This window comes from Pieris rapae, chromosome 5, assembly GCF_905147795.1.
Source record: "Pieris rapae chromosome 5, ilPieRapa1.1, whole genome shotgun sequence".
In the NCBI taxonomy this organism is placed as follows: Eukaryota; Metazoa; Arthropoda; class Insecta; order Lepidoptera; family Pieridae; genus Pieris; species Pieris rapae.
This window is the reverse complement of record NC_059513.1, coordinates 180,983-191,680: the sequence shown is the minus strand read 5'-3', so window position 1 is coordinate 191,680 and position 10,698 is coordinate 180,983. Positions and strand designations below refer to the sequence as shown.

The window sequence follows — 10,698 nt, the reverse complement described above, 5'->3', positions numbered from 1 at the left end:
CTACGCCCTTGACATGCGAACTGGTAGTAAATTTACAATTACGTTTTTTTTAATGTTCATAAGTGTACATGTTTACCTATATGAATAAAGTTATTTTGAGGTTTAATTCGATCTATGCTCGATATTGTATTTTTAAAACTGCTTAATTTTGTAATAGTACTAGTATAGTACTATTACAAAATATATATAATAACCCGTTCAATAGCTTAATTGGTCGTTTCCAATAATATATTATATTTAAATGTATTTATTGCAGTCTGTGGCAACCATAAAGTGTAAAACATAGATAATACATTCAAAATGTGGCGTCTGTCTAGCGGATGTTGTTTATGATTTTCTGAACGACATTTTCTCTGGGAAATAAAGTTGACGTATATTAATATAATTCTCTGATAAAATATAATCTAAATGTCTGTATATGGTGTGTAATCGTATAAAAATATTAATGAAATAACGTTTATGGTACTCTAAAACAGCGATCTACGTGTCGCCTGCTAGTATTACTTGAAGTTTTTTTACTGACAATATTAGCGGGAAATCGCCTTAGTGACGCGCACAACAGTCCAGAACCTCTGTTTCTAATTTATTCGTACTGTGGCCTGGTGTAGTTTAGTGATTGTAATGTGGTTATACAAGGCCTGAGACTAGGATTGTGATATAATTAGAATTGACAATGTCGAATGAAATGGCGGTTGGCGATAAGGTGTCTAAGGATGCTACTGTTTGTAGTGATGTGGTTGTAGAAGAGGCTACACATACTAAACAGGATTCACAGCCGTCCTCAGAAACTTTGGTGGAGGAATCTAAGGAAGAAGCCAAGCCTGAACAAGGTTTGTGTCTTGGCCAAAACATAACCTAACATATCTGTTGACATCTTGATCATTATTTAGTCATAACAAAAATGTATCCTAACATATAAATATAATGTTAATAATCATTAGCTATCATCGTATTAGTAATATGGTTTGTTTTTCTATCTAAATGTTTGCTAATGAAACCTTATTTTAAATGAGGCACTGAGCAAGTGTTCAATTAAAACCTAAAAACTTATTGAACACTGTATGAGTGCATATTGTTGGTTAAAATATTGGTATCTATTATGTATATAGAATTAGGGGCATATCGAGCTTCTATGTAACTAGTAGATTTTTATATAAAATTTTCTAAATTTTACTTTTGTCTAATATTTCCAGATATATTAATGTGGTACATTTATGGAAATTAGGAAATTTTTGGCAGATTTATGTTTGCTATTATTTCATAAGCTATGTGCCCCCAACTGAATATGTATACATAAGGTCAATTTGCTGAATTTCATGAGCATGCTAAACTATGGTGTATTTGATATTTCTACTATCATTCTGTTCTAATTGCCAGCTGACAGTGGACATAATACCTCTAAACTCTACATATATATCATTTGTTCCTTGCCTATATATAGTATTTGACTGAAAGCTGTTATGATATCATATGCAGTTATAAATCGAGATAGCCTCTTTTTTATAAACAACATGAGGTATATGTCACATTGATAATGAGCATTTGTCTCTTGTCGTTTTTTTTGACTAGCTGCCCCTGCAAACTTTGTTTCTCCTTATTTTCTATTATGCACTTGTATTCCTTTATTGAGCTGGACACCCTTTATCACTTAGGGGTTTGAAAGATAGATGGTAGTTGATTCTCAGACCTATTGTCTAGATGTTTTGAAGGAGTATAGAAACTAACATTGTGATGCGAGAATTTTATATAAATAGAGATAGGAGATAAAAATAATTATGAAACTATTTAATGACAATTAAACTAGTTAATGCACAAATTTACTGCAGTGTTGATTAAATATATTTATTAGAATTTTTTTTTCTATCCAGAATCATCAACCACATCAGATGCTAAACTATCTGATGATACAAATGAAAAGAAAGATGATAATGACCAAAAAGGCAAAAAGCGCAGGGCGTCTGCTGCCTTCAGTGATGAACAAGACACAGAGTTTAAGGGATTTGAACAGAGTGACTGTGACCTAACAGAGTTCAATAAGATTGTTGGTAAGTCAGTTTTAAGATAATTCTGCTTCTCTAGTGCATTACTTGTTGCAGAGTACTTTATCTATTTTAACTCAATAACATAAAATGTAGAATTCTTTAATTCTACTTTTAACAAAAATTTATATTTACAACAATATAAAGAATGATCCTTAAAGACAAAGTTTTGTTCTATTCTTTAATAATGAATCATTGGTGATTTCCTTGCACCACAGATGAGGATTGGAAATTTTTACGGAGATATTCAACAGATCAAGACTTTAAGGGGTTTGATTCTATTGAAAATAGCAGCTTGTCTGCTTATTCTGAAATTTTAGGTAAGACTTTTAACTTTATGGTTTTCATTTTACTATGCTTTTGATATTAGAAAAAGTATGCCTTGACTTTTTTCCTTTCCACACTGTTTTTACATTTAATTTAAAATTTGTTTTAACTTATTTTTATATTGGATTTTGCACACTATTTGTAATTTAGGATCTTATCTGTAAAGGTGGGCGTTTTGTAGATTAACCCTTGTTTATAAATTTACTAAATTCCTCTTATAGCTATAATTTTTTTTGTTCTCATCACTTTTGTCCAAAGGCCACAATGCTTTAACTGATTAAGGTTTATAGTATGTTTATGAATTGTGCATTTCTTTAGAACACTTCTGTTAAAACTTATTGTACATAAAACTTTATATCTATCTGTATATTAACTAATTCAAATAAAATTATTAGTGTAATGTTTAAAAGAAGACTTTCTTTTTGTAACTAGATAATTGGCAGGCTCATGTATCAGAAGCTGTAAAGCTCGTCACTCCGATAAGAAAAGTTTTGACCTTACCATCAAAGATTCCAAAACGACCCAGACAAGACACAGGTAATTAATAATTCTTAAACATTATTAGACGTATTAATAAATAGGTAATAGCATATTTTACATATGGTCAATATTTTTCAGTCACCCTGCGTTATGAAATGCGACCAAATTTAATTACAGTCACAAAATATTAGGGCTCAGCTATTGAGGCATAATTGTGACCTTTTCCACTTACCAATGTCTTCTAAATGATTGTAGACATAATCTTACCACTGAATATTTAGATAAATATTTGATAACTTAGGTTTACAAAAATTTTAAATAATTTTAATGGCATAAAATGTGACTGTACCTATTATTGCCATTGCACATTTCAAGCGTATTAGCATGCATATAACAAGCATTTTATGTTGCATGTAATCCAGTCTTAAATAAGATGATGTTGATGTTTTTTCAACAGATAGTTCAAGACCATCATCAGCCCTATCGTCAAGATCCGAAGGAGATGGAGCAACAGATGTGAGTTAATCATTTTATAATTTATTAAGAATGTGTTTAATTCAATTCACACAACTCCCTATTTAGTAGAGCACTATACACTTTTCTCGTTCACAAGTAATTTTTTATTGTAATCTGTTTATTAAAATAAGTAATACAGTATTTTTCATAATTTTAAAATTGTTTGGATAAACCCAACTAATATGAGATTTAAATTTCACTCATTTTTAATTTTCTTTGTGAAAGCAGCCACAGAGGATAAATGGAAGTAAAGAAGAGATAAAAGTTCGTATCTCTTAGTAAGATTTAATATTTTCGAAATTATATGTTTCATTAACATTTTTGTGCATGCAGCCTTTTAAAATAGAGACGGGAAAGGATATTAAAGTTAGTATTGCTATAGTGATATGTCGTGTATTCTTGGAAGATCTAAATTTACTGCTAGTTGTGTGATCTCATGCTAGTTTTCATCTGAAGTAGGTATTGGGTAGCAATAAAATTCGTAAAAAAATAAAATATAATTTTATAATACAAAGGGCTATATGTGAATTGGTTGTAAGTGGAAGTGAAAATTTTTAAGCACTTAATAAATAACTATGTATTAATGTTGCCGACGAAGCGCCGACTGTTGGTCTATTGTGGTAAATAATTAGGAGCGATTTTGATAATGACAGGCCTCCTCGTCCCCGGCCAAGGGTGGCCGGCGGCCCACCGTGGAGATGTCGTCGCCGCTTCTGCGCGTGCCCTTGGAGCGAGGCTGGAAACGGGAGCTGGTGTACCGAGCGGCGCTCGATGCGCACTCGCGCCGCAACGCCGACATCTACTACTACATGCCCAGCGGGAAGAAGCTCAGATCTACCAGAGAGGTGACAAGTCTTTCCGTTAACTGATCGTTCCCTTCTGTATAAACTCACCCTCTGTCTATTAATAAGATTCTTAAATGAAATCGCATTGCAGGTGGCCGAAAATCTGTCAGGCAGCGGTCTCACGTTGGACAACTTTTCGTTCTTCAAGGAACCTCTCGGTATAGATGACCCCGAAAAGGAAATAATTCGGTGAGTGACGAGGCCTCGATTTTGAAACGATGTCTGCGAATATCTTATTATAAAGTGAATGTTTATTTTCAGCGACGCCAAAGTGATCCGTCGCGTGGAATCTCCCGTGCCGCCGCCCACTCAGACGGTGGCGGACCTCAAACGCACTCCCAAACCCAAACCGCCCAAGGGAGCCAGCCCCGAGCCCGCGGTGAAGTCGCCGCCTGCCAAAATCAAGGTTCACTGCTTTCGAAATGACAACGTCACGGGAAATACTCCTGGCTAATAGTCGATCTCTGAACGAAAATAATTATGCTACAATAAATACAAAAACGTTTCTTAACGCAAATTGACTAATTAGTTAGGGGATCGGATTGAAAATGCCGTACATCTCTTCGAGGGTTTATTTCTTAATAAAATCAGTAAGAAATCTAAAACACAAATTAACCCGAAATTTCTCGCAAAAATTCACTTATTACACACAAAACTTTCATAACGCACACTTCGACAAGTACTTTATCACTTGTGTTCACTTTTTTCTTCGGTATTTTTCTCTTGATATCGCATTCGAAACTGAATTGATTGGTCGCGTTTTGGCTCGCTTATATATCTCGGAATAAGCTTCAACGATATTCGAGAACTTTCTAGGCAGGATCGCTACTGAATAGCGATTGTATAATTCTAGAACGCCAGTACTCTTTGTCTCTTTCGCACATTGCTCGGTCCTTGTCGGACGGCGTTCTAGAGTGCTCAGTCTAGCTTCCGGTCCAGATTTTTGAAAAATCTAGAGATATTGCAGACGACCCGCCTTCGTAACAATATAATAAGAATAATGTATTACGACAGGTGAAGTCGATCGGGTCCCGCCTCAACAACAACAGCGCTCCCTCCACTCCGGCGACTCCGAAGCAGCCCAGACGCACGTCTCAGACGCAGCCCGCCGCGGACAACAACAACACGGCCTGGAAGAAACCTAGGTATACGGCCGTTTCATACCTAACAGCGATACTCATTGCCCAGCTTCACCGGGTGAAGCTCAGCAATTTGTGGAGCGACGAGGCTCATCGTGAACTTCTGAGAACATTCTTTATAGTTGTATAAAGGAATTATTGAGATTTGGATTTCGGAGCCAGTTCCGTATGATGTTCACGGTGAGCTGAAGCATTCGCCGAAGCGGTTGGATCAGAAATAATCTGGAAACTCAAGTCCAAGGAATCCCTGCTCAGCTCCGGCGATTGCTTTCTACTATTAAGTAATTTCTATATTAATATACTATTATTACTATTTAGAAAATGTAGTGTTTGTCAGTAAATTGTTAATTTGATGAAATCGAAATGTGGTTCACGGCTCTCGGCGCCAATTCATTTGAAATGTCCTCACGTCTGTCGACGCTACACTAATCGAGCCCAAATTGAACTCGAAAAGATCGAGTCATCCTCACGCGAGGGAGATTAGTGGAGAGTCATCGTCGAGCGATGCGGAGGCTCGGAGGCCGTCGCCGACGCGAGGCGACCCGAGCGAAAGTAGGCTCGTGCACGAGTTAAACGTTGCTAAAACGCGGGTCGCGTCGCCCCGCGTCGGCGGCGGCCTGCGCTCGTGTGCCTCGGCCAGTGGTGGAGAGATGTGTGGCCGCAGGACGGCGCCGCCGCACCTCGCCCGCGCCGCGCACCTCGACGACCACGCGCAGGTAAATATTGTTATTATTCAATATGATCAATCGATTCTCTGTTTGTTATCTTCGAAAGCACTGAACGGATTCTTTAGATCGAGAAAGCTCTCTCCGGTATTTAGACTGAGCTTCTAAAAGTCTAAATATCGAATGTTACATTTTTATTAATATTAACATTAGAAACTATGATACGATTTCATTCTTGACTAAACGTAACGGCAATAGTGAAACCTACTAATAAAAGTAAGATCCCGGGTTCGATTCCCGGAGAGTCAAAATAGTTTCGGGTCTCGCAACGCGAGCAACGCTCCAAAGAAAGAGATGCACGTACGTCACCCCGAGTCCGACGCAGATGGGGCGTGGCGTCCGACAGCCGTGCTCCATGAGCTGCGGCCGCGGGGCCGTGCCCTCGTTGGCCTGCGCCGCCTGCCTCTGCCTCTACCACCCCGCCTGTCTGGGGCTGACGCACGCGCCGCCGCATCCCTTCTTTTGCAAGGTAAATATATACAGTAATAATTTAATTAATTATTGGTATTTCTCAGAGTCTCAGTAAATGGTATTTGTTTCTTGAAACATTTAATAAATATGTTATGACAATATGAAAGATGCGCCCGGAGTAGTATAGACGCTCGAGTCTTGAGATCGTACACGTGTAATCTACAGAACTGTGACTCTTCGTCGCCCCGGGATCCCCCGTCGTTGGTCCACAAATCTGGGGTGACGACCGCGTCCGGTCTTCAAGCTCCCGTCCCCGTCCCGGCTTCGGTCGATCAGGCGGCCGACTCGGTGCCGGTCCCGAGGCTCGTCCCGGCTCCTAAGACTCAGAAGAACGACAAGCGCGTGCTGCTGCGGATGAAGGTGAGACTTCGTCGATCCTAAATACTACTGATACGGTCATTGCAAACCCCGATAACAATATTGACTCGAATAAAATGTAATTGCAGATGTCCGGCGGCGCGGACGGCCAGAGAGTGTGGGCGGTGTCCCCGAGCGCGACTTCCGCCTCGACACAGGCCGGCCCCGCCCCTTCGGCCCCGCCGGCCCAGGCGCTGCCCCAAACCCCGAACACCTCGTCCGCTACGCTCCAGAGACACGCGTTGCCGCAGTCGTTGGCCGTCATCAACGGCCGACGCTTTATAGTCGTTTCGCGCGGACTACCGAACTAACTTCAATAAATAAAATAAAAATAAAATAAACTTCAATTTTACTCAAATTTTAACGTTCCGAAGATTCGCGCTTTGCTTTGTTTAGAATGGCGTAACGAGGGATAGGGCTTAATCTCAAATGGCTTTTGAGCAGTTTTACGTTTCCGCAAATTCGACCCGTTCCTTGTCGACATTTTACGTTTTACGTTGATATTATACTAGTATTAAGAGCCGGAGGAAACCGAATAAAGAATTGAAAATCACACACGGGTTTTCCTACCTCGACCGATCTGTTCGATAAGGTGAGTCCGCTTCGGAGCCGTGAACCACTCGATTCGTCATTTTACTTTACGATTGACACGAAATCGTACTCTATCGTATGCACCGTCGCTTTTCCGATTCGATCGAGCGTCAATTTATTGTATCAATCGTCGATTCCTTAGCGAGAAAGCGGGCCGTCGCGTGACGAACGGGGCTTCGCCGCCGCCGGCCGCTTCCCCCCGGCGGAGAGGAAGGACCAAAGCGGACGACACGGACTACTTCTCCAGCTTCTACGCGAGCGCCCGAGAGAAGAACTACGACGTCGCCCTTCAGGTACGCGTCTGGTTCTAAATTATTAGCAATTTTGTATTTTACAATTTATTTGTTTCGATGGAATAACTTTGACGTGAAACATTTCAGATTTTCCAATACGTGGGCATGCGAGACCTGGCCCGGTGCGCGCGCGTCTGCAAGCTCTGGCAGACGCTGACGGATACGCCCGCGCTCTGGAGACATGTCCGGATGAAAAATTCACACGTAAGACTTAATCTGTCGCCGTGCGAATGAAACCAAAGAGAAGACAATAAAATGTTCTAAGTTCGGCTCTGACGTCTCTCGCAGGTGAGCGATTGGGGCGGGTTGTGCACGGTCTTGAAGAAGCGCTCCACGAAATGGTTGGACTTACGGAAAATGCTCCTGCCCTCGAACGACACCGTCTTCTGGGATCGATTCATCGAGAGCGTCGGCACCGTGGAGACTCTGGAACGGTCCGTTTCGACGATCCTAGTCGCCAACATTTATACGAACGAGTTCAGGGTTGCAAGTTCTTTCATCCTCAGGTTGGAGCTGTGCCGTTGTCCGGCTCGCGTGGTGGAGGAGGTGTGTCGGCGGGTGAGCACGTTGCGCGCGCTGTGCGCCCCCGCCATCTGCGACACCGTGCTCGACCCCGAACCCTTGGCCGAGCTGCCGAGGCTGGAGCTGCTGAGGCTGAAGGTGCGGAGTCGTCCCGTCGATGATATTTTCTATTTCGTTTACGTTCCAGCTGACGAACCCTCTCTGTTCTCGCGTCTCCAGAGTCTGAAAGGTCTGTCGCTGACGCGCAATCTGCAACCTCTGAGCGCGCTGAGGGACCTGCAGCACCTGTCCCTCACGTCCATAAAGGAGCTGGGCTGGTGCGCCTGCGAGGTGGTTGGCCAACTGGATCGACTGGAGTCTCTGGAGCTGGGCGAGTGCTCGTTCGGCAGTCCGTTCGCCGCCGCGCTCGCGAAGCTCGTCCGCCTCCGCAGGCTGAGGCTGGAGAGGGGCGTCCCGCACTGCGCCGCGTCGGCGCTCTTGAAGGCCCTGGCGTCTCTGCCGAAGCTCACCAGATTGGAGCTGGTCAACTTTGACGTCAAGGTGGCTCACCCGACTAGTACGTCGTGCGACTCGACCGCTCGATAGAAACTGAAATATTCCCTCTCTCGCCGCAGGTGGGCTTCGACGATGCGTTGGCGGAGTGCAAAAACATTCAGAGACTACTCATAATACCGACCTACGTGTCGCAGTCGGCGACCACGAACAAGCAGGTCAGGGCCCGTGGAATATATCTTCGTCGGAAGGTCGCGCTATTCCAACTTCTAAACAGCGTTTCGATCGCAGGTGCTGAGCGGCGTGCTCCGGCTGAAAGACACCCTGACGCATCTCATGTGGGGCGTCACCATAGAGTTGCTCCGCGTCACCGAGCTCTTCATCGATCAGTGCGAGGCCGGAGGGGAGGTGGAGGCCTCGGAGGGGCAGGGGGCGAGGAGGGAGCTCGGGGAGTGCATACCCGTGCTGAAGCCCGTGCCCGGGTGTAGGCTGCCCGACGATTTGAGACACGTCGCCGGCCCGCCTCAGGTACGCTTCGTCTCGCGACCGAATCGTAAAGGAGACTCGTCGGTAAAAAAGGCCGCTTCGTTCCAGGTGGAAATCCTCCCCATTCCCACGCTGCAGCGGCTCCTGTCGGCCCAGCTGCCGAACACGAAGCTGAAACTCCTGCGCATCCCCTTCCACGCCACCTGGCGGCAGACGCTCGCGGACTTCCAGTAGCACGCGCCGTCCCGCCGCGGCCTCGGCGAGTGACACTTTTATTTCGACAGAGGGAAACGAGACTCCGATATAGTTGCAATTTATCAGATTAAATATTTTATCCCTATTACCACGATTTTTAATAATTTCATCGAAATTACAAAGCAAACGGAGCCATCTCTTTCTGTCGTGAGCGTATGGTGGCTTCGAAGCCGTTTCTGGATAATTTTTACGGATCAGATAGATTTGAGATGCCTTTGTCAGATGACTCAGACGAGACTATCTTTAAAGTTAAAGTTCACAAATAGAAATAAATTATGTCGCGTGGTGAAAGTGAGATCGTCGTCAGTCGTGAGCCTTGGCAAAGATCGCGATGCGGCTGCAAAAGTCGTCGGGACGTCATGAACTGTGATCGTTCGACTCCGGATGGCGGAATGTAACTTTTAAATATTCTTGTAAATTTGGTGAAACGCAATAAATCCACTGTCACCTAGGGTGTTCGCTAGGTTTTAAGAATATAGCGAAAATTATTTTTATCGATAGTTTGCAATTGATATACATAAAATGTAAATAATGTAGTAGGCGGCGTGCGTACGTTTAAATTACTTTGTTCGCAAGTGCCTCGGAGACGTTCATGCGAAACGTGTCTCTGCCCGAAGACAGATGTATGTACATAATATATAAACCGTATACCGTGACTCGTGATCGTTAATGGCGAGTTTTAAAATATATAAATAATTACAAAATGTTTCGTCTCCGAATACAGAAAAGCCGAGCTCGTCCGGTGTCGTCGAAAATGTCGTATACGTTTCGAATCGGTCGAGGGCGGGTGGTTTTTTGTCTATCGGGACGTTTTACTACTCCTTTTGTGTATGCGTTTTTTTTACTCACGTCGGCGATAACTGTGTATACATAGTTTTATGTACTATAGTTTTATTTTTATCCGTTCCGCTGTATGGAAAATAATATTTGACTATATTTTAGTTTAGATTGCGATGCAAGAATATATTGTAAAAATCTTCAAACGTCTCGCTTTTATGTAACGGTCCGGCATATGTTAAAATTGTGCATAAATTGTGTCGATCCACTTTAATAAATATTTTAAATAAATAGTTGGTACTTTGATAGTGATTATTGGCGGCAAAATAAATTGTTGTCCTCGACTTTGGGCGTGTTTTATTCACCTCGCTGTCTACCTCCTC

General features: G+C 42.7%; 2 protein-coding genes across 3 annotated transcripts; both read left to right on the top strand.

Annotated features, from left to right (window-relative positions):
* The first annotated feature begins 296 nt into the window (after positions 1–296).
* LOC111000393 lies at positions 297–10,659 on the top strand. 2 transcript variants are annotated; one of them, XM_045628215.1, is made up of 17 exons: positions 298–830; positions 1,869–2,045; positions 2,258–2,359; positions 2,799–2,903; positions 3,304–3,362; positions 4,016–4,207; positions 4,299–4,396; positions 4,469–4,613; positions 5,222–5,352; positions 7,633–7,783; positions 7,871–7,987; positions 8,072–8,217; positions 8,290–8,443; positions 8,525–8,845; positions 8,920–9,015; positions 9,089–9,325; positions 9,392–10,659. In XM_045628215.1, exons 1-17 carry the CDS (start codon positions 674–676, stop codon positions 9,515–9,517), a joined length of 2,514 nt encoding a protein of 837 aa, XP_045484171.1. In that variant the 5' UTR covers positions 298–673; the 3' UTR covers positions 9,518–10,659. The 2 variants fall into 2 exon arrangements, with proteins under 2 accessions (XP_045484172.1, XP_045484171.1); XM_045628216.1 differs by lacking the exon at positions 2,258–2,359 and having other exon boundaries at positions 297–830.
* On the top strand, positions 6,069–7,626 carry LOC123689181. Its single transcript, XM_045628217.1, has 3 exons — positions 6,069–6,540; positions 6,708–6,902; positions 6,989–7,626. Exons 1-3 carry the CDS (start codon positions 6,397–6,399, stop codon positions 7,208–7,210), a joined length of 561 nt encoding a protein of 186 aa, XP_045484173.1. The 5' UTR covers positions 6,069–6,396; the 3' UTR covers positions 7,211–7,626.
* Positions 10,660–10,698: the final 39 nt, after the last annotated feature.